Source organism: Phlebotomus argentipes, unplaced genomic scaffold (assembly GCF_947086385.1).
Source record: "Phlebotomus argentipes unplaced genomic scaffold, Phlebotomus argentipes genome assembly contig_15, whole genome shotgun sequence".
In the NCBI taxonomy this organism is placed as follows: domain Eukaryota; kingdom Metazoa; phylum Arthropoda; class Insecta; order Diptera; family Psychodidae; genus Phlebotomus; species Phlebotomus argentipes.
This window is the reverse complement of record NW_026776181.1, coordinates 16,252,084-16,279,226: the sequence shown is the minus strand read 5'-3', so window position 1 is coordinate 16,279,226 and position 27,143 is coordinate 16,252,084. Positions and strand designations below refer to the sequence as shown.

General features: G+C 42.3%; 1 protein-coding gene across 1 annotated transcript; it reads left to right on the top strand.

The window, feature by feature from the left end:
- Positions 1-761: 761 nt before the first annotated feature.
- Positions 762-25,529, top strand: LOC132262575 (adenylate cyclase type 9). Its single transcript, XM_059761874.1, has 7 exons — positions 762-873; positions 2,675-2,802; positions 15,493-15,750; positions 20,132-20,220; positions 20,283-21,330; positions 21,471-21,571; positions 21,633-25,529. Exons 3-7 carry the CDS (start codon positions 15,512-15,514, stop codon positions 24,362-24,364), a joined length of 4,209 nt encoding a protein of 1,402 aa, XP_059617857.1. The 5' UTR covers positions 762-873; positions 2,675-2,802; positions 15,493-15,511; the 3' UTR covers positions 24,365-25,529.
- The last annotated feature ends 1,614 nt before the right edge of the window (positions 25,530-27,143 follow it).

Sequence of the window (27,143 nt, the reverse complement as noted above, 5' to 3'; positions counted from 1 at the left end):
CATTTGCCAGAGGAAGTGAAACATGGTGTGAGAGCAAGAGTGATTAGGGATGTAATTTAGGGGTTGCAATTAAGTGCTATTAGAGTGAGATTAGACCATTAGTTATAGTGATTTTTATACCACACGTGTTTCATTGACAAATTGCCTGACTCTCAAGGCGTTTCCTTTTAGTGGTTTTATTAATAAATTGTGCGCCTATTTTCATCCATTAATGACGAGGATTTTCCAGGTAAAAGTTGAAAAAAAAATGCAATCAATGAATTTCCCATTCATCAATGTCACAGGCGGGAAAAAGGGGTGGGGGTTTTACTACACCTGCAAAATTACACGTCAAACAAGGATATTTATTAAAAATATTTGCATAGCGAAGCAGAAGCCAATGCACGCATAATTTACCTACAAACTCGCGGCAGAAGGGAAAATATTCCCCTCGCGGTGTGCTAAGTATTAACACTGCGCAGTTGGCAATCTTGTGGGGGATTCAAAATCGAAATAACTGATGGAATTCGAGTGGATTTCTTGCGAAAATCATGATAAGGAAATGGTTTTCAGCAAATTATTGTATGAATTGGGAGTTGTTATTGCTTTTTACATCGCTTTTGACGGTAATTGTCGACAATCAGTGGGTGTTTTGTGTGCAGAGGTGTTCAAAATGTGTTTGTGAGTGTTTGTGTTTTCACCACAAGTCGTCCGCATTTAGTACAAGTGTGGTGAGAACGTGAGATCATCTGTCAGACCATGTCATATGACAGTTTGCTAAAACTCAGCCTCTGCAAAGTGCTTTAGTATAGTTTTGCTGTGATAAGAGAAAACATTGTGTTAGTCTGCTGGAGCACTATTTTAAAGCATGGAATTATAAGTAATTAAGATAAAGTGGGTATCAATAAAAAAGTAATTTATTCCATCCACAGCCTCACAAGGCATTCCATTTCTTTTCCCCCGAAAAGAAAACTATCGCATTAGTTTTTTGGCCTGCAATTGGATAGTTTCAATCGCACTTCTTACCAATTAATATCACAGAGTGCGAGTGCCGTGTGGCTGATCTTTTTTGAAATTCATAAATTTTGATAATACCAACACACGTTCGCGCTGAAAGTGTCGTGGCGATTGTGTGGATTTTCCGCGGAAAATAACGATTTTTGAACTGTTGGCAGTGAAGAAGGTGGTCGACAGTGTTTTGTTGTCTCCATATATCATCAATATTTTGCCATGTCTTTTCGAATGTTTTGTGTGTACAAAAAAGAAGAAGAAAAGAGTCTCAACAATAAACTCGCGCGCGACTGCAGACTTAAAAACTTAGACTTGACCATGAAAATTTATATTTTTTTTCTCCCTCTCTCGCGCGCCACGATTTTCACGCCGAGCACAGCGTGGAATTTCCTTTCGAGGGGAGGGGGGAAACAACTGAGAAAAAAGTGTGGCTGAGGGACAACTTTTACGCATTGTACATATCCTTAAAGTTTAACCACCGACAGCAACTTTCGCCCCTCTTTAAAATGTAATTTTCTGCACATGTCGAGGAAATTCTCGCTGGTTTTTTTTTGCCTCTTCTTCTGCTCCACCACCGCCAAACCACCCCGCGCGCGACCTCCACTTTCATCAACCGCATATAAAGAGGAAAATAAGAGAAGTTTGTGTCTGAAGCGCGCGGCGGTGCTTTTGTCGTGAATGGTAGAATTTTTGCCCTGAAGCCGACAGAGAGATACAGAAGAGCGAAAGGAAACCCTACACGCAACTTTTATTTTTATCCACGCTCATTTCCAGTATTATTTACATGTTGTAATTAAAAAGCTGAGGGTGAAATTGGAGCACATGCCTTTTTGATGGTACTCCCACAATTTGTGGCCTCAAAACTTAAGGGGTTGCGCGACTTGGGAAACCACACACACAACAATGAGTAAATTGATCTCCCAAGTGAAATTCAACCTGAATTCTTTAACCATCGCGCGCGTCCTTTCAATTAGTCTAGAGTGCGAATGTGTTTTCCGTGGTAAATTGTGGCGCCAATTCTCCTCCCTTTCAGCAGAAACATCACTTAACCTTATTTCGTGTCAAAATTCTGATTAATTGCTCCGCAACTCTGGGCATGAATCGCAATTATACTGTATAGAAAATTCACTTCCTCAGCAGCAGCAGCAGCTGAGGAGGGAAAATGGACATATTCATGGCACACTGAGAGAAAAATGCCTGGGATTTTCTTCAGGTGAAGTACGGTGAATTGGGTCAAGCAAGGCGTGGGTCAAGGAGCAATTCCCAGCCTTTGTAATTTATGCCATTGACCTTCTGGAGCTGTTTCGGGTCATTTATGGAAATCCAAATGGAAATTCACGTCAATTCTTTCAGCCAAATATGAATTATTTTCCAATAAATAATTACTTTCAATTCATTTCACTTTGCCAAAGTGCTTTTCTTTCCTCTCAGTGAGTTTTTCCCCCTTAAATTAGCTCAATTACTCCTGAAGCACAACAAGCGATTTTCTTTCGCGAAACCACCGAAAAAAAATTGCAAATGTGAAGCAATTTTGGAGAGTTTGTAAGAAAAAAGAATCGGTATCGCTATCTCGGTGAACTCTTGAGAAATTTTATCAACCACAGGGAAACTCTTCCGTCGCCTCAATTGTGTATATATTCCATTACATCAGGTTTATCAGGTTTATTGTTGTGTGTACTTTCAGGTGGAGCTGTGCGAAAAGTTAGAACACGCGAGGAACTCCTAAAGCAGCAAAGTGTCGCGACAATTTTGACGGTGCGGAAAATATGGAATAGACAGAGAGAGAGAGAGAGAGTGAAATTCGCGGTGAAGGTAAGACGCGGAAAAGAGCATTGATGGTGGGGAAAAAAAAAGATGTTGTTGCGCCTTGGCGCGCTTTGTCCGATTAAAGCCTGAGCAAAGCGCGCCCAAAAACGCGACGAATCGTGTGTGAAATCTAATTTTATCTGCGATGGTCGGTGCAAATAAATGGCAACTATTGTCTTATCGTTGGGGAGAATGTGATTGCAAGAGTCTTGAAGAAATCGTACAGTGATAAGAGCTTGTCGTCAGATATTACTGTTTTACTTTTTTATGTCATGTTTGTGGATTCAGGGGTAAATAACTACTGAATTTCACATGCTTCTGCACCCGCACACTTGTCACCCGAGCACAGATGATGAGAGTCGGGCTCTTGAGGCGCTCGAGTGTCGCCACTTCAGCGCTCTTGAGTTCTTTGCTTGGCTTATTTGCACAATTATTTACCCCAAAAGAAAGGAGAGTGACTTCTTTCTCACCCAAGATATGGGCAATTTCAGGCGACGATTCAGAGATTTTCTCAATTCTCTCCCGCCCGCTGTGAAACCCTTCGTGCAGCCAAGGGGGAGATAATACAGTCAGAAGTGGTGTACAGATCAGCAGAAGTACTTAAGAAGTGAAAGTGTTCAAAAGCTTTACAATATTCCTTTCCTGAGAGCTTAATTTACTGATTAATTAAACAGATTCTTTGGATTTCCTCCGATTTTCACGCAAAAATCAATAATAAAAATCTTTTTTTGAGGTTATGTAACGAATTACGGACAGGTTTTGTGAATAATTCGTATTCAATTGGGGAAATTAGACGTTCACATGTAATAAACAGTGCTTTTCTGAACATTTGATGCCAAGAAACACTGCAAATTGTGTTAAGTTTGAACATAACCTCAAAAATAGTCATATAGAATTGAAAAATGTTTCTTTATAAAGCTTTTTAGTCAATTTTGACTCTCAATCAGTTTTGAGTTCATTTTGTGATCTAGAATGTTTCAAAACGGAGTTTTTGAAGATCTTTAATGGATATTTTGAGGTTATGGTCGGAAAAAATGCCAAATAAGCATTATTAAGTCGATTTTCATAGAAATTTTGAATGGAAACTTTAGAAATTCAATCAAATTTAAGCCTAAAAAGTGTCTGGCAAACTCAGAAGTGTTTGGAAGTGGTGTACAGATTGATGGCATATTGTCTCCCCCTTGCGTGCAGGTCATTGTGATTATCAATAGACAACTCGTGGCTCTCATAATGTTTTATTGCACGGAGAAAATTGCTGCAAAGTGCTCCACTTTTATCCCACAATCTTGCCATTTATTCGCGATATTTTTTTGTCTGTTTTCTTGCACCACCAGAAGCTACAATATCATTAACCTTTCACGAATTTTTATGGATTATCCCAAGTACAAGTGTCTCTTCGGGTGGTTTTAACATTCACTGTTCTGAAATGGCATTCGGAGCAGCTTTTCTGCTGCAAATCTTCTGCCATGCAGTGTAAAAGCCACTCAGTTATTGCAGATTAATCTTGCTCATGTCGACAAGATCAAGTGAAACTAGAGTAATTTCCAATTATCTTGTGTTATGTCTTACAATAATTTTGATTAATTGAACCTACCAGAATATGAAGAATCAATTTCAATGCTGGCAATGCAATTTTCTCAAAACATGTTTACTTGACTTCTCAAGTGGACAAATATTAAATGCGCGCGTGAAAGGGAATTTTCTCTAATCTCAGTCACACAGAACGCGCGAGTTTAGGGCCAAGGCGATTTTCTGTTCTTGTGCTGAAGAGAGAGAGAAAAAAACATTCTGTGTGGAAAAATCACAAGCGACAATAAAAAGTCGGTGGAAAATCGAGCAATGTATTAATGGAAAAATTCATGTAAACACAAACAATGATAAAGTGTGAAAAACTAATAAAATTTACGGGTTTTTTCTCGGTCTATAAACCTACTTCCAATATTGAGATGTGAGATTAAAATCTCTATATATGGAAATATTCAAATGTTTGAGATGAACTTAACACACACACACACACGTGCGCGTGAATGGATGATCCAATATTTAGACACTGTGATAATTTCTCAGACTGATAACGCGCGATTTTTCAAGTGACTCTAAACGAATGTATCACAAAATAGACGCATTCTGAAGATTGCGAAACTCCTTATCGATTTTTTGAATCACTTGTGATCATCTCATGGGCAGAGAGAGAGAGAGATAGAAAGAAGAAAAAAGCCCCGAAGAGCGCAACTATCGTGAGTAAGATTGATCTGTTGGAAAAGGTTCACGTTCAAGATCACTTTTGTCTCAACTCGCGCGCGCGAGTCAACATCGAGGAAATAATTAAGCCGCCAGTAATGACTTGTGATGCATTATTGAGCTCCATCCATTGCAATGAGCGCTGAAGAAGATGAAGAGCATTCTCATTGAGTGTGTCAGGAGTATTTGAGATAAATGCTCAAGACGTTTATTGCATTTTTATTTCCACACGAAACTCTCCTCTATCATCATTAAACTTCCCCGCCAGATGATGATCGGAGGACTTTTTTGCCGTCTTCTCTCTCGTGTGGCGGAAGTGACTTCATCTATGATGTCAAAGCTCAGCGGAAAACCTTATCGCGTGAGGGCCTTTTTTGCTCGCATTCTCCAAGCCCATCGTCTACTAATCAAGCCTCTTCTGACGTCATGGCATTCGTCATTGGTGTGCAAGACGAAAGAGAGAAAAAAAGCTCAGTCTATAAATTAATGATGAATTTTATATTGAGCACATAAACATTAAGTCACAATGGCGGGGGAAAAATCGGCTCCGCTGTCGATGCTAAAGTTCAACATTTGCGATGAATTTATGAAATTAGTGGAAGAAATGAGTTAAACTTTTAATAAACACCCATGAAAATGTGGGTGGGCTTTTGGGATGTTTTCTTGCGGGCGGGGAAAAACAATCTTTTGATCGGGAGATGAGAAATTTTCGCACAAGGTGAAAATTGCTCAGACACACATTTCTCTTAATGATATACAGTTGGAAGAACAGAGAGGGAAATTTATATGGGATGTTTTTCAGTGCAGTGAGAAATTTTTGATTCTCTTTCATCTCGTTGCGCTGCCGTGATTAATTAAGGCTCCCCCGGCTCGAGGTCTCCCCTTCGGCAAAACAGTTGGACTCAAACTAATTGGCAATTGAAGTTTGACAAAGTATGGCTCAGTTGATCTATGTCTGTACTGCCGACGCTTGCCAGAGAGTTCACAGATATTGCAAGCGGAAAACGCTCGCTTTGAACATCAACTGTGACCACAGAGGCTTTTGAATTTATCAAGGGGGAGATAATATGCCTCAAATTTGCCTCACGCTTCTAGAACACGAAATTTGTGGTCTGTTTCCACATTAATTCCCATATTATAATAAATCTCTTAAGTTTCCATTCGATATTTCTATAAGAATCGACATAAAATCGCTATTTTTGGCCATCTTTTCCGACCATAACCTCAAAATACCACCAAAAAATCATCAAATACTCCGTTTAGAAGTTTACTAGATCGCAAAATTATCGCAACGATCATAATTGTCCAGATAGTTGTATAATTGGGCATTTTCCAAATCCAAGTGACTAGTTTTGAGGTTATGTACAATTTTAGCAGAATTAGCGGTATTTCTTGGCATCAAAGGTGTTCAATTCAAGGGGAAGATTATGTTGTATTGAGTTTCTGTCCGATATTTGTGTAAGAATTCACTTTAAACCGCTTTTTGGGTGTCTTTTCTGACCATAACCTAAAAATGTCACTAACAGATCTTCAAAATTTGCCAAATGATACTAAAATTACTAATTCTCAGCCAATTTTGACCAGAAGGTTTTCTAAATGGACATTTTTCAAGTCCAAGTGACTATTTTTGAGGTTATGTTCAATCTTAGTACAATTCATAGCATTTTTGGCATCAAAGAATCAAAAGGGCACTGTTTATTGCTTGCAAATGCTTAATTCTGCCAAAGACTAGCAGAATTTATGTACTAGAATGCGAATTATTCACTAAATCTATCCTTGATTCTTTACATAACCTAGAAAAAGGTTATTATTTTTGTTTCTGCGTGAAAATCGAAGGAAATCCAAAGAATCTGGGTGATTTATCAGTAAAAACAGGATTCAGGAAATTCACCTCCACTTCTTAAGTACATCTGCCTTAGCTTTGCACCACTTCTTACTGTATTATCTCCCCCTTGAAATTTATTGCACATCTGACACAAGAAATTATATTAATACCGCAAATAGTGTGGGTAAAACCGAGTTTAAACACACCATAATTATCGTCCAAAGGTTAAATAGGAATATTTTATTGCAAGTTGATGTGAGAAAATTTAATGATTTTCACGAGAATCACACAAGATTGCAGCATTGCTAAGCCTTTTCGCAGAAGTTGGATTTTTTTTCCCTCCAAGTGCAGAAATAAAATTAATAATTATAAAATTGAGAGAGTGGATGAATAAATTTTTATAGTTCGCCACATAAGTAAATGGCAGCGCGGAGACACACTGCCATTTACAGTGCTAATAAGTTGCAATGCTCGGTCACATATTACCATAAATTCTTCCATCGACATTTTCACGTGGAAAAATCATCAATAATTCATGGTGAGAAGGGACATGGAAATTGGATGGAACGAAATTTGTCATACACTCCCTGTCACATCATCAAATATTAATTATTCAAGCAATTTTATCACCCACCCAAAACAATTTAGTCAGAGGCTTTCGGGGGGGGAGGCCCCAGAGGGGCTCCGGGGGGACGAGGGTGTGGGTGGAGGTGGAAAAAAAAGCTGCCGGGCCATATGTTGAGTGAGTAAATTAACAAATTACCCGAACAATGAGAGTGAAAAATCACTATTTGAACAGCGCGCGCCAACGAGACGTTTTTAATATCAATACGATTTCGTTGTCGTGTGGTTTGAAAACCTCTCCATTAAAGTGTCTCTCAGCATCGCATATTACAAAATTCATTAACTTTTTTTCCCCTCCTTGTCCCCTCTTGGCAATCTCTTGGCCTAATGAAACTGGTTCTCAATAAGGTACAATTTACTGCATTAATAGAATACTTTCTTCCCATAGCGCCCAGAGTGAGTGATAAGAATTAATTGTCTCCCTCTCCTTGCCATTCCCGCCATCCCAGAGAGATATATATATCGAATCGATTTGTGCGGAGAGCTTTCGATGAGATCTGTTGACGAAGAGCACGTGTGAGATGAGCATTTTCTGCTCTTCAATCAATAAACAATTTCACACGATGGAAATACAGCCATACTCTGCAGATTTCCAAACGCCGCTTATGAGTTTGAGGGCAAAAAAATGATGATAAAGTGCTTCAATATCTGCCATTCTCGAGCTAAACATTTTCACAGTGTTGGAATATACTCTTTGTTTTTCCTCAGCACTCTCGCCGTGCTGTATTTTCTCAAGTCAGCGACAGACGAACAGTGCCCAGTGCAATTATTATGCCAAGTCTCGTCTCTCCTGGCTTTTAGATGCTAAATATTCTCTCTCTCTGTGTGTCTGCATTAGGAATTCATGGTGGACATTTGCTGGGGATTAATTAAGTGAAATGTGCAATTGCAATAATGCTCGTGCCAGAAGCAAATGGCCCTGACTATATTGTCCTGGATTTTCTCAGGGACGCGCGCGCTCACCCACCATTTTCCCACCCTCCATCGCCGAGGGTTTTCTTTTCCTCCTGAAAAATTCTCAAGAGCCATTTCGCCAAGCCTTTCTCCGTTTCATTTCTCCCGCGGGGGCTCGAATGGCAATTTTCTTTGGGCGCTCTGTTTTTTTTTCTGTTGATTGAGTAAACATTTTAGAGGTGGAATATTGAGTTCTTGAGATTGACTGTACAATATTTTGGATCACCATTGGAGAATGTATTCTCATTGGGAAGTCGCTCAGCGAGAGGCCAAATGATAAATGTTTCCACAAATATTTACTACAATGTGATTTACATATTTTCTGTCTCTGGAACACCCTCGTCGGGGTCTTTTTAATCTTCCACCATTGCTTCCTCGTTGGCACCAACACGCGGAAGCGGCACGCGGAGGAGAAATTTGCACTGGAGCAAATTTCCCGGAAATTTTCCTGGGTGGAGGGCGTGAAGGGTGGGCAAATTATATATGCAGAAATAATACATACATATTCCTCCAAATGGTAGTGAATGTGATTTAATGACAGACTGGTATTTGCATTAGGAATCAAATAAATTATGCACCGCTGAGACGTTGAGGGCGTCAAGTGGAAAATTCATTTGGATAATTCATTTTTTCTCCACGCCAAACCATTTCTTTCTCATCTGCTGCTGTTGAAACTCAAGTTGGCGACACAATACTTAGTTTTGTTGTCACTTGAGACAATTTACTTTAATGTAGTTTTAAGTACAACATGTCTGCTTCAATTTCGACACAGAAGCTCCACGTCTTTAAAGTACGTAGTTGGAGAATTTACTATTCACAGAGTGTGTGAGAAAGCATTCCCAATGAGCGTGTGATAAGAGCAATTGCAAGGTTGACACGATTGCAGGGAAGAAAGCCTGATCGAAGGGGCTGATAATTGAGGTGATAAGAAGAAAACTTAAAGCTGCAGCCAAGGGATGAACATCTCGTGTGTTCAGCAGGAGACAGACACGAATATTCCTCCAAATTCAACTTCTTATACACTTAGGATTAAACTAGAAATGCTGCAGAAGCTCCGCCCTCTTAAATGCCACGCCCACTTATATTTTACTCTTGCAATTCCATTAGTTTCAGTATTCCGTGAAGTGATTTCTCCGCCAAAGCTTCCAGAAATTGAAGAAGAATATCAATTTTCAAGTTCTCCAAAGCCTTGTGCGTATTTTTAACAGTTTCCACTTGAGAATTTTCAAGTAATTTCAATTTGGAGTCCACAATCTGTAAGCTGGGCGCTTTGTTTGCCCCTTGACTTTTAAGAAAATGCGAGCACATTTTCCAGATTACTCTATGAATACTCGCTGAATAGTCCATTTTCTGGCTTAATTCAGACGAGCTGATAAGCCTCGGTGTTGTGAGCTTTGAGAATGGCACGAAAATTCCCTCTCAAAAGCTCAACAGTGAAGTGAGAGCGAGTGAAAGAAATTGGAGAAAAAGCGTGCGGCATTTGTGATTGCAAAAAGTTCCTCTCGAAGCGTTTTTCAGAGTCAATGGACACGGAGAAGTCTCAATTTCGTGCTTTTTTGAGAAGGTCTTTCCCACCCACCCACTTTAGGAGCTCCCATAGAGAGAATTTGTGTAGTTTGTCTGTCTCTCTGTGGCACAAATTTCGTTATACGTGTACTTTTATGGTCGCCAGCAAGCAAATTAGTTTGATTTCATTGAACGTGACTCTATTTTGAGGCGAATGTCGGAGAAGAATTGAGATTCCATCAAGATATTTTCTCACAGAGTTTTTCGCGTGCGCGTGTGTGTGTGTTTGTGGAAAAGCACACGCGAAAGTCATATCAGAAAGATGTTATATTGCAGAATTTTCTCCATTCCACCCTTTTTCTTCTCTCGGTGGTTTCTGCCAAGGCAAAATTTTCACAGTGAGACACTCTCGTTTCCAGAGAAACCCACAAAGTGGTGGAAAATAAATCTATCAAATGTGTGCCTTTTGACATTCTTGCATGGAAAATTTCGCAGAAAATTCATAACGAATTTGCAACAATCTCTGGGAATTTGCGCGAACACAGAGTGTATTGATTACCATCGCAATTTCACTCACAACATTAGTGACCCGCTGTCACCCCGATTGAGGCATTCCCGCGTGACCTCATGACCCGTCTGGATTGCGAAAGTTCAGCTGAACGTCGCCCACAACGCCACTTATAATTATTAACCTATACATCATTCCCCACATATTTCTCAAAGTTACAGCTCGATTGACAAAAGTGGCACAGATTTAGAAAGATAATTTCACAGCCTACAACTCTCTAGAACACGCCAAAGTTGTCAAATGGACGAAAGCACTATTTTACGATGGATCTTCCATACTAATGGCGCTTTGTAAAAGGACACTCAATCTAAGAGCGATTACAGACTTGCAGATTACCCTCAAATCGGCGTGAATTGTGATCAATCCTCCGTGGATAAGCTTGGAGTGTGTAAAGATCGAATCAGCGATAAGTTGTGGTTGATCTGCACCTTTACACACTCAAATATGGATCAGACATAATTCGTGGCTGAACTGGCGCTGTTCACACTCAGGAGTTATTCTTCTTTGTCGACACTAGCGACAACTTTGCTTCGTGCTCCTTTCTCAGCTGTCAATTGATTTGTTTATTTTACCGAAAAGCGTGAAATTTTACGATAAAATTACGAAAATGGAAGATTTACGGAAGAATTTAAAGCTTTTGAGATCTTATTCGCAAGAGATCCGCCATTTTATCCGTTTTGATCTGTCAAATGAGCGCGCTGCCGTCGAGAATCCCATAAATATCGTTTGAACCTTCGATATATCAATGGATCAGTCGTGTTTTGTGGCTCAACCAACTCTCGTGGATCACCAGCGAGTCTGTAATCACTCTAAGTCTAAAATGGCTGGATTTTTGCCCATTTTTGCAAGTATTTTCACATATTTTCTGCACGATAAATTGGAGGAGATTTTATTTGCCATGTTGTGTGGAGTGATGCGATGAATTGGCGACTTTTGTCAATATGATTGGCGCAGTCAATAATGAAATAGGTGCTAATTGAACTACACACGCATTAATTAAAAAGTTTGTACCTATTCACTGGGGTAGAACAATAAATAATGAAATATTCACTGGACCGTTGAATTGGGGTCTCGTGTGGGAAAATTACTTTTCCCCAGGACATGCTTTAAGCGCACAGTGAATGCCCAGCATTTTCCCACAATAGCGACTGAGAGAGAGAGAGCTTTTTGCAGAAAGCACAACAGTGGACTTGTGCGGAGAGGGCAAAATATGAGTGGGAAAACAAATGTAACAAATTGAATTCCACTCTAAATTATCTATCCTTTTGCCCATTCTCCAGGATAAGAGAGAAAGGGAGAGGGAGAAGGAGTTTCTTTCATCCACAATTTGTACCGGCGACAGACTATCGATTGAAAGAGATCCTTTCACCCACACTTTCCCTCTCTCTCTCTCTCTGTTAGTTTTTCTCAGGGAAAAACCCCCCCTCTCGAAACACCCTCGAGAAAGTTTTCACGTCTCTTTTTCTTGGTCTCCTCCACGCGCCACCCGAAATGTGGAATCTCTTGACAACTTGTTCTCTATGACATGTTTTCGCAGAAACATTTTTTCCCCACATCCGCACACACACTTCCGCCCCGAGGCGATAGTGCGACCATAAATTTAAATGTCTAACCACACAGTAAAAATATAAAAAGGATGTAAGGAAAGCCTCCTCGGCAGCCTGTGAGCTTGCATGAGGGCAAAGTGGGATGTAGCTCGGCTTTCATTTGCTAATGAATCGCCATGGAAATTCCAGGGGAGTGCTTTTGAGCTGTCTGTCATGCTGACAAATCTGCTGGGAGCATCGCCGTGTCCTCAATTGGCCTCTCGTGTGAATTCACTCGGTGAAATGATTAATTTTCTACCGCTGGAGAACTTGGCGAAAACACCCTTCAGCTGTTGTTGCATCCAATTATTCGGACAATCAACTCCTGTCATGCCAATGGGATTGTCACACTGCTAACCGTTTTTGACCACTGTCGTCAGGACGACATAAAGGACCACATTTGCTGCTGACGTCAGCCTGTGGGATGCCCTAAACTGCCTGGCTGTTGAAAGGTTAAGGGAGCGCATAAGAAGTGTGTATTGGTGTCAAAATTTGGGGCGAAAATAGAAGAGTGCTGAAAGAAATTGTGACGAAATAATACAGAAAAAGAGTGGGTGTAATAAATATTTCATGCCGGAGAAGAAGGAAAAAATCAAGGGACAAATAACAAGACGATTTTTGAGGAAACTCAATGTTCTCTAATAAAATAACCATTTATTTGAGTAAAATAATCAAAAAATGATTATTTTCCCAAGTGAAATTTAAAGAATTATTTAAATTCTGAATAGAATAATAAAAAAACTGATTTTTTCCCGAGTGAAATTACAAAAAAAAACCCAAAATTATAAAATTCTGAATTTAATAATCAAAAAAAAATTATTTTTTTCAAGTAAATTAACAAAAAAAAATTAAAACAATCAAATTCTGAATTGAATAATTAAAAAAATTATTGTTTCCATTCAATGAATCAGAATATTCCGAATATTCACAATTATATTCGAATTTTGATTAAATTTTTAGAAAAAATCAAAAATAATCAGAATTTGTATGAAATAATCAATTTTTTATCAAATATTCAAAAGATAATTAAAAAATAATCCGAATTTTGTATGAAATAACTAGAATTTGAGTAATAATCACAAATAATCATTAAAAAAATGAGTGAATAATCATAAATTTAATGGCCTCAACTTGCGAGTGACTTTCCCCTTGGAAAAACCGACTCCTTTTGCTCCTTTGTGGAAAGTTAATACTCTGTGGGATGAAACTGGGATGAAATAATGCATTGTGAACTTGTGCTTGAGCAGAGATTTCATACCTTTGTTGAGCTCAATTCTAGTTCTCGGTAATTGAGAGACTTTGAAGAGAGCTTAAGTGCAGCCTTCAGAGGGTTTTATCTGCAACTTTTTTTAAATCTTCAGCTCTCCATATTTGCTCTTCTCAGTGTCGTAATTGCTCAACTCATTAAATTTCCATTTATCAATTTTGGGCTGAATAGCGACGGAGGGAAAGCGGTCAAAGTCCCTCAAAATAGTTTGTCGGAGGCATCTTAATTTGCCTCCTCGGCGCTCAATTGAAGAGGGTTAAACAATGCGAATTGAATTAAGAGGAATAAACCCAAAAATTAATTGGCTCATCCGCAATTGCTGGGCGAAAAGAGTAAAGCGACAATTCATGCTGATCATCAAGCTAACAAGCGCGAATTCTTACGTCCACATGCAGTTTTTTTTTCTCTCTCCTCCGCCGAATCCGCGGACATTTGCATGGGAAGCACAGACAGGTTCTAATTATGCCCTGCGAGAGTGACTCCTGGCTTTTGGGCGTCTCGAGGGTGGCTGGGATGTTTGATTTGCTCCTTGTCTGTATTTAGTGAACATACAGTGCCAATGTGTATGCTTAAGCCAAACTTCATCGGATGACGCTGTGAACTTCAAGGGGAAGATAGTATGGCTGAAATCTGTACACCATTTCCTCACACTTTCACAAAATGTCTTGAAGAATCCTTGACACTTCACAGGGACTTCAGACATCACGGGATCAACCAATAACTAACTGAAATCTAACCTAAATCCAAGTAAAAAATTTGAAATTTATGATTTTCAGTTTATTCTAACCATGTTTGCAGTCAAAAATGGTTTTATTTTGATGATTTTCTGATTTTAACCGCACTTTATGATATAAATTCCCAATTTTAATCTTTGTGGATCAAATTATGGTGTTATGAAGTGAGAATTTGAGGTTATGTTTATCAAAACTTATAGAATTGCGATTTTTAATGAGTAAAAATGCGCAATTCTTACTAATAAAAGAAAATATTGTTGCTTCAATGCAAAAATGTTTATTTTAAACTCTTCTTTAGTCTTTAATAAGTCACATAACCTAGAAAATATGTCAAAATTAGGATTTTGATAAGAATTAATTTCTGAAAGTTGAATAATTAATTGAAAAACAAAGTGTTGAGAGAGAAGCAATCCACTTCCTCAAACTTCTACAGCTCTGTACACCACTTCTGGCCATATTCTCTCCCCCTTGGATGAACTTGCCGTTTGGCAGTCTCTCTCGCTCTCCGCACAAATCTCTTCGCTGGATGGCTTTTTTTTATTCCTCCATCTCGCCATTTATTAAATATACGCTCTCGGTGTCTTTAGCATCTCTGAAAATGGTTATGAGATGTGACTGTTTTTGGTTAGTTCAACTTTTCAATTTTAATTGCTCCATCGCGCTGGTGACTCACAACGACAAATCTACATGTTTTTTTTACCTCTGATTTCGCGCGCTCAGCCGACGACGAGAGTCTCCAGATGAAGCGGAACATTTGCACGACTGTTTTCTGAGGTGAATCCATAAATTTATTCCATCGCAAATACGCGCACAGTTCGTCTGGTGTACGCAAATTGTATCTGTCATGCTGAATTTGGACGACAACCACTAACAGGTGGTTGGGAACATCCCCCTGTTTTGTGACATTGCAAATCATGCTTATACGCAAATGCGGTTTACGCTACAACTATCTTGAGTGTTTTATTGTTGTGCCCCATCTTCGGGGCGGTCGTAAAATATTTGTGAAAACCTCATCGATTTTTACGACGCTGTGGCTACAAATTTGCCAGCATTCTTCTCTCTCATCTCCCACATCTCAATGAGGAGAGAGAGAGAGTTTACTAACCCTCGCCCAACCACACTCGATCAATCTCTCAGGCGTGAGTAAAATTTGAGACTCTGCCGTTCATGGGATGAATCAGTAGAATGGCAAATACGAAATCGGCGAAAATGAGCAATTTCCCAATAGTGCGTGCGTGTGTGTGTGTAGATATTTTTAGCTCACCCTTCTTGGTGTCCATATCAATGGCAAAAACGAGGAAAAGAAAGAGAGTTGATAGCGAGTCCGTAATCTTATCAAACGCCGAGACTCGCCATGCCATCATCTCATACCTTTTCCGCCTTCTTTGCAGTTGCCCGTGATCCGCAGTCATGCCATCGCTGGGCGACAGTCAGCACAACTCCGCCGAGGAGATCCAGATCGGCCTGGCGCCCTACATCCAGCACTACCTGGCGCAGACGGGCAGGCGGCACTCCTGCTGCAGCGTCATGCTGCCCGTGGCCTTCGAGAGGGCGGCGCCCAAGGCGTGGTGGGACCCCAAGTTCGACTCCGCCATCCTCGAGGGCCAGTACCAGTCCAGCGTCTTTCCGCAGCTCCGGCTCAGATTTCGGTATGTTTTTTTTTGTGAAAGCCAAGAATTAGACTGAGGCGTTTAACGTGGAAGTCAAAGTGTCTGATTCGGAAGTTCTTTTGTGTTTTGATATTCTTCTGAAATTTGATTCCCACAATTGAGTTTTCTATGCCAACCAAAATTCAGTGATACAATTGGCAATAAATTTGCAACTTTATTAGTGGAGTTTTCCATCGATATTCCCATAAAAATGATAAAAAATCTAATATTGAATCACCTGATCGGCTTAAATTCACTCTTTAGCTCAAAATTGCTAATTTACGATGAAGGAAATCACCGTAAATCTCAAGATTGAGTGTCTTTTGACACTTTAGCTTCTGAAAGCGTCTCTAAAGTGTTGCTAATGTCGGATACTTTTAAATTAGATACTTTTAAAGAAACAGACAAAGCCAACGAAGCGCTGATATTTCAGTGTAAAATATACCGAAATGTGTATAAATATAAATGTAAGAGTTGAATTAAGTGTCAATTCAACAATTTTTACCCCAAATTAGTGATTATGATGGGCTTAGAATGTTTTTCCTGCGAAAAATGAGAGTTATATTGTTGAATTTCAATTGAAAAAGCCTTTTCTTGGTTAATATTCAATATATTTCGGGCTATAATTCGAGTTTTGATGATATTCTCTAAGTGCAAATGGTTTATTTTCGCGCTCAAATTCCTCTCTTTCTTGGTCAGGATCACGCCAGGAAGCCGAAAAGTGTGCAAATGTGTGAAAAAGGAAAGGAAAAGGATACAAAAATGCGATATTAGTGGCTTTCTAAACGAGTATAGTAAAAAACAAGGTGAAAAATGACATTTTGGGCCTTAAAAAGAACTTTTAGGAGCAGATTCAAAGCCCAAGGATGGAAATTAAAGTGTTAAAGAGAATATTAGAAAGGATTCTATAGGAAAATGGATAAATTCAGGTGTGGAAAAATTTTTTTAGCAGGGATTTTAGTTTAGCAACAATTGCGATGAGAAAAGAAAATCGAATTAATCTGAAAATTCCCGAATAAATTGCTTCAATTGCAAGATTTTGTGGCACTCAAACCCTAAATTAGCAGCCCCTGGAGTTTTCTGGAATTAAAGTGAGAAATTGAAGGTGTAGAAAGGAATATTGCATAATATTTTCCCCTTTGTCTGAACCCTTGTCTGAGCAATTCACCTCGTTTTGGGGTGGCGCGCTTTATCAGATGACTTGACAAACGCCGGGCCAAGAAATTCCCGACACTCTGTCATCGATACCACTTGCTGGGCATGCGATACTGTCTGGCGAGTCGATACAGTGGACAGAGGAAGTTCAGAAGCCACCGAAAAACACACAATTTATTGGCCAGAGACAATATTTTGTAAGATCTTTGTGCGCTTCTTCAATTCAGCAAGATAAAAGTCCCATTGAAAGCGTATTTCTCAGAATGTGAGAAAGTTCAAGAACATTTTCATCCCCAATTTTTGTCAACATTTGAGATTATCTTCACTGTGGTCGTGATGTCTCTATACTTATCGCTGTGACTGTGGTCGAAACAACAACAACAACAGAAAAAAAAGCCGAAGTCGCGAAAGTTGTGATAAAAAGTGTCACCCAATGTCGGACTTATTTGTCTTAACATCGCCTTCTTCGAGTCTTTGGACCGTTTTTTTTATCACTGGAACAGAATCTTGCGGCTAACATTATAAATATCACAATCTTGCCGGTTCTATTAATAAATATTTATTCTAATAATAATTTCCTCTCCATTCTCTTCTCCGTATTTATAGGCTCTCATGAATTCCACGAAAACATATTGATTGTATTCATCGTTGCGAAGATGGATGATTTTCATCTGCTTCGGTAATTTTCACAATTTTTCTCCGCATTATTGCGATGAAAAGTAATTTCCTGGGCGCACAGTTTTTGCCTCCTTTTTCTTGCCGAATCACGTGGGGGCTGCAAAAAAAGGGGTCCCTTTTTCGCGTGTTTGTGGGAGTTTTGCTCGCGATGTTTCGAGTGGTTTTTGTTTATTTTGCACGTCCAAAAGTGCAAAAGAATCTCATCTTTGGCGCTGTTTGTGTGTGTATTTGTGTGCCTCTCAAACTCTGTAAACACGCGGATTTTGGGTGATTTCTTGGCCCGATTATTGCTATTATTGCTCACTAATATTATGAATGGATTCTCTAATGGCTAGATCAGCCCAAATCGTGATTTCTTCATTTTGTGGCGCCCATGGAGAAACGGGTGTTTCGTGTGGAGCATTTTGCGTGTTTTCACCGCTCATCGAATCTTTCTTGATTCCCTCACATAATCATTCTGGGCGCAAAATGTGTCTAAAGATAAACCCAGACTGTGGCGTGTTGTGCTTTTCCCGGAGATTCTCTATCGACACGCAGCCAGAGAGAGAGAGATTCACGTGGAAAAACAGGAGCACTTTGCTCCGCCACTTGTCCTGCCCAATTTTTCCTCTCACCATCGCAATAATTGCACAATTATACGCTCATTATCACGTTTTGGGAATATTTACATCTCTCAGCCAAGAGGATCATCTCGCGGCATTCAGTCTTCTCTCAAAGTCAAGATTAAACACTTGAGCCAATTTTCATGTGAATGGGAAGAAGATGTGCGCGAAGTTTATTTCGAGAGAGACACAAGAAGTTCGATGTGAGATTAGGAATCTTCTTGAAATTTAATTATTTCTGAGCAGACGCCAAAGACCATTAAAATCAGATTGAATGCATAAAAAGACATTTATCAGAAATTTTCACCCTTGAAGTCGCGTCGCTCGCGGGGAGAAAATCCCTCAAACAATGCGTATCGGAATTTCCTATACAACATCAAATTCCCTGAAGAACATTGAGACGCGCACTCGAGAGAGAGAAGAAAAAGGAACTTTAGCCATGCAAATTGTTCCATTTGAAAGTCAAATAGGCGCGCATTTTTCTCTCCGCGCCAAAAGCCTGGCAGACAATTTGAAATTCGACAAAAATCCAATTCCTTTTGATGAATCATTGAATTCGCATGTTTTCAAGCGACACTTCAGGGCACTTTACAGCCTCTCTTCCGCGTATTTTAACTGCACGCGGCGTTTAATAGTCGCTTCATTACGTTGATTGATAAATTATGAGGCGAACTATAAAAGTCCAGCGCACGACATTTTGCGGATATCCTCCATCGAGATGGATTAAGTCAATTTGCGATGGATTTGTGAGATTTGCTGAGCACAAGATGCCCTTCCGAAGATTGTTTGAGGTCCTTGTGAGAGTTTATGGACAAGGAATTGACGATGTCTCTGCGTTGATTGTATCCTTGGATGGCTTCCAGGATTTACTTGATGGCAGGCGCAATTGAAAGCCAAGAGGCTTCTTAATCTATTTATGCGTCTGGTTTTAAGACAATTTATGGCCTCTTAACAAGTATAAAATATCGTGCTTGAATTTAGGCCAATTTTCCTTTTGGTGCTAAAAATTCGATATTTCCTTCAATTTTCGAGACAATTTGATTCAGACATGAAATAATTAGAATTTAATAATCTGTCAAATGGCATTGAGATCATGGCGATATCTCAATTCTATGCTGAGATATTGAAAAATGCAGAAAAAGCTGCGTATACAGCAGCGAAAATTAAGTTAGGACACTGCCTATTTTGCTCTAAATCCACATTAAATCATGGGTTTGGAATGCCTAGATGACATTTACATTATAAAGCGCATTGAATTGGACTTGTTACATTGCTTTTTGTGTGTTTTTAGCTACCGTTTAACGCTTTTGTACCATTTCTTCCGCATAACTGCGGCCCAAATCCTGTTCACAGATTTTTTATAAAGTAAAATCAGTAATTTATTGTTGATGCATGGTAAGAAATTGGTTCTAATTGCGTTTACACTGATTTTCTGGACATTATAATAAGAAAAGGAAGATTGGTCTAAATTTCATAGGTGTCCTAAGCTAATTTTCGCTACTGTATTCATGAAATTTCTACTACTTTTTGCGGTGTTTGATAAAATTCTGCACAAGAGACAGATTTAAGCAATATTATCTCCTCCTTGCTAATTTCTTAAGCTCTCCACTTGCGAGGCTTTTCAATGGGAAACTCTTCCTGCGACACGCTGGAAAACTGCGTTGTTTTCTTGCAACGCACTCAAGCGGAAACTCAACCCGAATCATGATATAAATCATGTTCAGCAGCCTGAGACACGCCGAAAGTTTTCAATATTTCTGCGACGGGGAGTCAATCAAGCCCGTCAGCGTGTTTGATTTGGAGAGGACCAGAGAGATGCCTGGCATTTCCCATGAAGATTATCTAATATGCGCGTCACTCCCCACGCCAACAGTCCTCGCCGCCCACGCGCGCCGAAGGAGTGGAATTCCGATATAATCCACGCTCTCTCATTGGAATCCTTTCAGATTCGCCCTCCTGTACATCCTCCTCTGCTCAGTGGTCTGGATGATTTACTTTCTGACTGTCGCAAAGCTGAATTCCCTCGTATCAATAGGTAAGACTGGGTTTCTCTCCTTCCCGCCGCGATAAACTAAGAGGATTTTCCCCCGCTCGCAGCCTTCGGACTGTGCATTGTGCTGTGCCTGGTCACCGTCTGGCTCACGTACTCCAAGTTCTACGAGCACAGAGCCCACGCGGTGACGCTGTGCGTGGCCTGCAGCATCTGTCTGCTGTCGCTGCTCTTCGTCAGTCTGTCCGGGAGGAGCTTCTCCGCCCTGGGACACTTCGCCACCTGCATCGAGGTCATCCTGCTGATCTACACGCTCATGCCGCTGCCGCTGTGGCAGTGCGTCTCCATCTCCGTGCTCTACTCGCTCCTCTTCGAGGCGCTACACTTCATCTTCCAGAACTTCTACTACGCCGGCGACTCGCAGGAGGACGACTCCAGCACGCCCTATCGCGTGATTGTGGTGCGCTGCCTCCTGCACCTGTGCGTGCACATGGTGGGTCTGCATGTGCTGGTGATGAACGTGGTGCGGATGCGCTGCACATTCATGAAGGTGGGCCAGAACCTCCTCATCCGGCGCCAGCTGGAGATGGAGAAGCAGCTGAAGGAGAAGATGATCCATTCCGTGATGCCGCCCAAGGTGGCGGACATGCTCATGAAGGAAGGCTCCACGATGGAGTCTGGGCAGGATCCGAAGCGCTCCTATTCACTCCATCCGCGCCTCTCGAACGACGTCAAGTCGCTGTTCAGGCCCTTCCACATGCACTCCATGGACAACGTGAGCATCCTGTTTGCCGACATCGTGGGCTTCACCAAGATGTCCACCACGAAGACTGCCGAGCAGCTGGTGGAGATTCTCAATGATCTCTTTGAGCGCTTCGACGAGCTCTGCATGCTCAACGGCTGCGAGAAGATCTCCACGCTGGGCGACTGCTACTACTGCGTGTCCGGATGTCCGGAACCGCGGGCAGATCACGCGATGTGCTGCGTGGAGATGGGCCTGGGCATGATCCAGGCGGTGAGGATTTTCGACGCGCAGAAGAACGAGGGCGTGAAGATGAGAGTGGGCGTGCACACGGGATCCGTGCTCTGTGGCATCGTCGGCACCAGGAGGGTGAAGTTCGATGTGTGGAGCAATGATGTCACCTTGGCCAACCGGTGAGTGTCTCTCTCTCTCTCTCTCATATTTGCAGCAAAAATTCCCACAATAAGTGGATATAAATAGTTGTGGAGACAAAACTCTGCATTCAGCGAGTCTGACCATGGAATTTGCATAACAATTTCCTCATACTCGGCAGGATGGAGTCGACTGGAACGCCTGAGCAAGTGCACATTTCCGAGGAGACGCGGAAATTCCTGGGCGACGGCTACATTCTCAAGGAGGGCGACGAGGTGTTCGGTGAGTGTGAGGCGCGCGCGTCCTCAGTGAATTGCGTGACTCTCTCTGGCGCTCTTTCCAGGTCATCGCACGTACTTCGTGGTGGGCAAGAAGTGCATCTCCATGGACGCCAGCCGGAGCGAAGTGGACGTCTCCAAGGCGGGTGCGTGTCAGCTGCTGATTCCGCAGTTTGATGGCTTCACTAATGGGGTTCAGCTGTCGCGCAGCGTCACCAACTTGTCCTCAATCCAGCCCACAGTGCCACCAGCCTCGCCCATCGGGGTGACATCCACCTCGCTGACGCCCAGTCCCATTCTGTCCACGCGCCCCAGGCTGGCCTCCCTGAGTCGCGTGACCAAGTACCTCACGGGCGCCAATCACGCACCCATCGACGTGTCCAACCGGCTGAGCAGCCAGCGCGCCGGCGAGGCCGCGGCGCCCACCATCATTGTCACGACCAAGTCGCTGCCGGGCAGCCTGGACTCCGACCAGGAAGACTCCTGCTGCCGCGGCTCCCACCGCAAGACTGACGAGCGCAAGTACTCGGCCAAGCTGCGCGGCTGGCGAGTGCCGCGCTTCCTCAGGAAGACTGACGACTTCCCGCCCGACTGTGATAGCGCCAAGAAGGCCGACCCGCCGCTCTGCGCCGACCAGAACGGCTACCAGCAGGTGCCCGTGGTGGTGGAGACGCCGGCGCCCGCCATGAACACGCTGGAGCTGCCGCGGGGCCCCACCAACTGCTCCCCCAGCCAGTGCTCCATGTTCGACGACATCATCGACGTGCGCTCCTACATCTCGCACTCACGCAGCGACATCTCGCCCTTCGGCCGCTCCGGCAGCTACAGATCGCAGTGCGGGAGATCGCCACAGGCCGCCGGCGGCGAGGTCACGCCGGCCGGGCGCTCGCGGAGCTCCACGATGGCGCCCATCGCGGTGAGTCTGCAGCAGAGGAACTGCTCAAGCCCGTGGATCGAGGTGCTCAGCATGTGTCCTTCGGCGCACAGCCGCAAGGACTCTGGCATCAAGAGCAACTCCCGGCGCTCCAGCATCCACCACGTGAACGGCGTGCAGCCCGCCCTGGGAGCGTCTGCGCAGCGCGTGTCCGGATACTTCACCAGCTCGCAGTCCAGCCTCGCCGAGACGCCGAACGTCGTCAACGACGCGCCCTATGTCGATCCCCTGGCGGCGTGTCTGCAGCAGCTGCGGAAGCAGTCGGATCTGCAGCTGATCCGCTGCGTGAAGGAGAACGCCAAGTCACAGAGGAGCTACCTGGTGAAGCCGCCAGTGTCCAATGTGACGCTCTTCTTCAGATCCTGGCAGATGGAGAGGGAGTTCCGCAGCAAGGCGCATCGCTTTGGGCAGGAGAACCAGGGCGAAGGTCCGCCCACTCTGGCCACGCCGCGCTACAACACCTACATAGACTTGCTGGTGAGTGTGTTCATCTTCCTCACCATCTCCCTGTCGCTCTTCCTGCTCGTGCCAATCACCATGAGCATCGGCTACCAAGTGTGGGTGGCGCTGTTCGCCGTCTTCTGTGGCATCCAGTTCCTGGCAGTCTTCATTTGCTCCAAGCAGATGATCAGGCTGTCCAGAGGACACACCAAGTCGGATTCCTGCATCGACAGGCTCTTCGATTCCGTGTCCAATTGGTATCCTTGGCACATTTGCGGCTCAATCCTCATGTCTCTTCCTGTCATCTCAATCTTCCTCAATCTCACCACTCTCGACGTGGACACTCTCACGCCCTACGAGTTCCACTACGGCCTGCTGCTCTTCATCTGCGTCATCCACTACTGCAACTTCACCCAGCTCAATTGCTGGCTGCGGAACTCTCTGGCTCTCCTGGCGGCGGTGGCATTCATCGGGATCACCATCTACCAGTGGCACGCGTTCGTGCAGCTCCAGAGCCAAGAGATTCCCTTCGGCACGCACGTTCTCAACGTCACCAATCCGTCAGCGAATTACCTTCACGAGGAGATCCGCCTCCTGACATTCTACCAAATCGAGATCTACATCGATCTCATTCTCCTGCTCTTCTTGGTGTGCTTCCTCAATCGCGAGTACGAGATCGGCTACCGGCTGACGTTCTACGGCAGCGCCGTGGCGAATCAGGACAAGATCCGCGTGCAGCACATGAAGAATCAGGCCGACATGCTGCTCCACAACATCATTCCCAAGCACGTGGCGGAGCAGCTGAAGAACACGGCCAAGTATTCTGAGAACTACCACGATGTCGGCATCATCTTCGCCAGCATCGTGAACTTCAACGAGATGTACGACGAGTCGTATCTGGGCGGGAAGGAGTATCTGCGCGTGCTGAACGAGCTGATTGGGGACTTCGATGAGCTCCTGTCGCGCCCGGAGTTCCAGTGCGTGGAGAAGATCAAGTCCATCGGCAGCACCTTCATGGCGGCCAGCGGACTGGATCCGTCCACGCGTGGTGACAATCAGCAGCACCTGCATGCGCTGATTGAGTTCTCCTGTGCCATGCAGGGCGTCGTGGATGCCTTCAACAAGGACCTGCTGGAGTTCAACCTCATCCTGCGCATCGGTTTCAACATTGGCGACGTGACGGCCGGCGTGATCGGCACCAGCAAGCTGTACTACGACATCTGGGGTGACGCCGTGAACGTGGCCAGTCGCATGGACTCCACGGGCGTGGCGGGCAGGATCCAGGTGGGCAAGGAGTGCCTGCCCCACCTGGAGGCGGCGTACGACTTCGAGCCGCGCGGCAGTGTGTACGTGAAGGGGAAGGACAACATGGAAGTGTACCTTCTCAAGGGCAAGAAGTCGTTTCCCCACGGCGAATCCTGAGGCTGAAGTGTGGAAGCAGCTTCCGGAATATAGTGCATCGAATGCTCAGGCAGAGCTTTTCTGCCTGCTTTCTCCGCCACCCCCCCGGAAAGAGCGAGAAAAGCTCTCAAGGGAGCAAAAAACGCGGCCCTTTTTCGTGATGTTTCAAAAGAAATTAATATTAAAAAAAAAAAAGTTGTTGTCAATTTGTTGTCCTCATAAATATATTTAAAAAGAAAAAAAAAGTATTGTTTTCCCAAGAGAAAAATTGTGAGATTTTACCGATATTGCGCAAAATTATTTTAATTTGTACATAAAACATTATTAGTATGTAGCATTTTTGTAAATTGAAAGCTCATGTTTTATCATTTTGCCAGAGATTGTAACTTTATTGGATACAAAAGCATTGTGTAAAGGAGAGAAAGGAAGAACATTCTCTCTCTCTCTTTCTCTCTCTCCATAAATCTTGGTAGTTCTTTTGTGTGTGAGAAGACAAACAGGAAAACTGTCTCGTGTAATTTCCCCAAAACTTGTAACTACAATTTGCCCCCAAAAAAAACATGAATGGAAGCTTTAACAAGATGAAAAAGAAAGCATCTTTTTATACAGTCTCCAGACGGACTAATAACAGTAAAGCCCAAATAATTGCTTCAAATAGTCATAAAGTAGCGAAGGAAGAATAGTTCTTTTTCCTCCTGTAAAATCTGATGCTCAAAACATTTGCTGCTCCAGAGCATTTTGTCAAGCACAATGAATTCTTCAGTCTCCATAGAGATTTGCACAGATTAATTAAGGTTTTTTTTAATTGTTCCTCCTCTTCAGCGTTTCTCTGAGAACCAATTTAAGACATAAATTATGTGATTTCTTTTTTGAGGCAAAAGAAAAATAATGCTTAAAACTCTCACACAAGATAATCCCATAAGTAATTGTACTGTTTTTTTCCAAAATGATAAATCAAAGGTTTTTTTGCTGAAAAATGCAAAAGCTTTTCATCATCAATTCGCTCCTTTTTCTTTTCAATAGATATTCACAAAATCAGACAACACTCAATCTTCAAAAACTTGACTGTATTGAGACATAAATGGAACTAAAACTATTTTCTATTGACTTAAACTATAGTAGAATTTGTATCAAAATGTAGAGAAAAAAATAATTAATTATTAAATATTTTATGTATTTGTTTAAACGGCGTTTTTATGCATTTTTCGGTTATTTTTCGGCTTATTTTCCAGTTCAATTCAAAGGGAAGAGAATCTTGTGGCAAACTTCAGTCGAATGCGTGGAAGAAGGAAAAGAATTTCCCGCCAATTTTCTCAATCATCTGCGCATGAGTGAAACTGGATAGAATCACCCTGTGTTTGGATAATATTTCCCCTCTTCCTGACTCACTATCCAAACTCGTCGGCATTCGTGCAGTCGGAATTAAATCCTCCGCAGCATCGCATAAAGTTGACAATGGAAAGGATATCGGAAATGGACTTCAATGTCGAACGATGAGGAGGAAAGCGAGAAAGAGGCTTTAATAAAATTGTGCAAAAAGGGAGATTTTAATTGAAATTCACCTCTTTGTAAACTCAATGGAACACCAACTGATGGGAATTCCTTTGTCCACGAAGGACACTCTTCAATATAAAGTTCCTTTCATGGAAATTTTCTATCTCGCCTGTGAATTCTGTCTGAAAAGTTTTTTTTTAAGCGCTCAAAACTCAGCAAAAAGCGACAGGATAAAAGGGAAATTGTTATCTAGTCAATTGGCAATACGTGAAAGTCTCTTTCTCTCTCTCAACTCAAGCATCAGTTCAGCAAATCAATTTATAGCGAAAGTTACTTATCTTTCTCTTCCTTCCGCATTTAATTACATTATTTTCATCCTATTGAATTTCCGATAAAGCATTTATTTATACATTTATGCCAATAGGGAATTATTGACACATACATTTTCCATTGTCTGTTCCTCCTTTTCTTCTGGGTCTTCTATTGGCAATTATTGGGACTTTTATTATCCTTCAGGGCGAAGCCGCCTCTCGGCTGGATAAGTGGCGGGGATTTCAGTGACGAAGGACGAAAGCTGTGTGTTGTTCAGTGCAGAAGAAAGCCATTTAATTCTCAAGTAATCCCATTCACTTAATCCTACACGAAGGATCAGAGGAAAAATACAGATAATTGATTTTTATGTTTCTCGATTAATTGGAAAGGCAGATGAGAGTTGAGGCGGCGCTTAATGAAAATTTGCTTTCGACAGTTCAAATATATAGTGAAAATCATTATTAAATTTCCACCCCGTTCGGTCTCAAAATTTGATTTTCCCTTCCATCAGCACATTTTCCTCTATGTTCACAGAATAAGCAAATCTCTAAACATATTTCATGCTGAGCAAAATGTTTCATTCATCATTTCCTTCTCCCCCCAAAAGGCGCGCAGCGAAAGGAGCTTTTCTGGGTGGCGACAAGACAGTGAAACCAAGTGAATTTATTGAATTTTCAAAAAGGGGGTGGAAGAAAAGTTTCTTCCATGAAACAATCACCATCGTGGCATTTCAGGCAATATATTTTAAATGATATTCATAAACTTGCTCAGCTTTTCGCCTCGTTGCAACTTTACGTCTTCATAGCTTATATTTGCGGCCGTTCGGCGGCGCTAGTGTAAACTACAAATGAAATACGAACGAGAAGGCGTTGCAAGGCAAAGACAGAGTTTATTTAATACGAATTTAAGCTGTCAGAAAGTCATTTTATTGCGAGATTTTCTCTTTGAGGGTATTTTAAGGGCGGAATATTCCAACTTCCCCCCATTTGAATGT

What these genes read in the sequence shown, in the direction of transcription:
- LOC132262575 (XM_059761874.1), top strand. Translation starts at nt 15,512, where the DNA reads ATGCCATCGCTGGGCGACAGTCAGCACAACTCCGCCGAGGAGATCCAG. An exon ending in CAGCTCCGGCTCAGATTTCG is followed by an intron (nt 15,751 to 20,131) that starts GTATGTTTTTTT and finishes GAATCCTTTCAG; the next exon opens with ATTCGCCCTCCTGTACATCC. An exon ending in GGAGGGCGACGAGGTGTTCG is followed by an intron (nt 21,572 to 21,632) that starts GTGAGTGTGAGG and finishes CGCTCTTTCCAG; the next exon opens with GTCATCGCACGTACTTCGTG.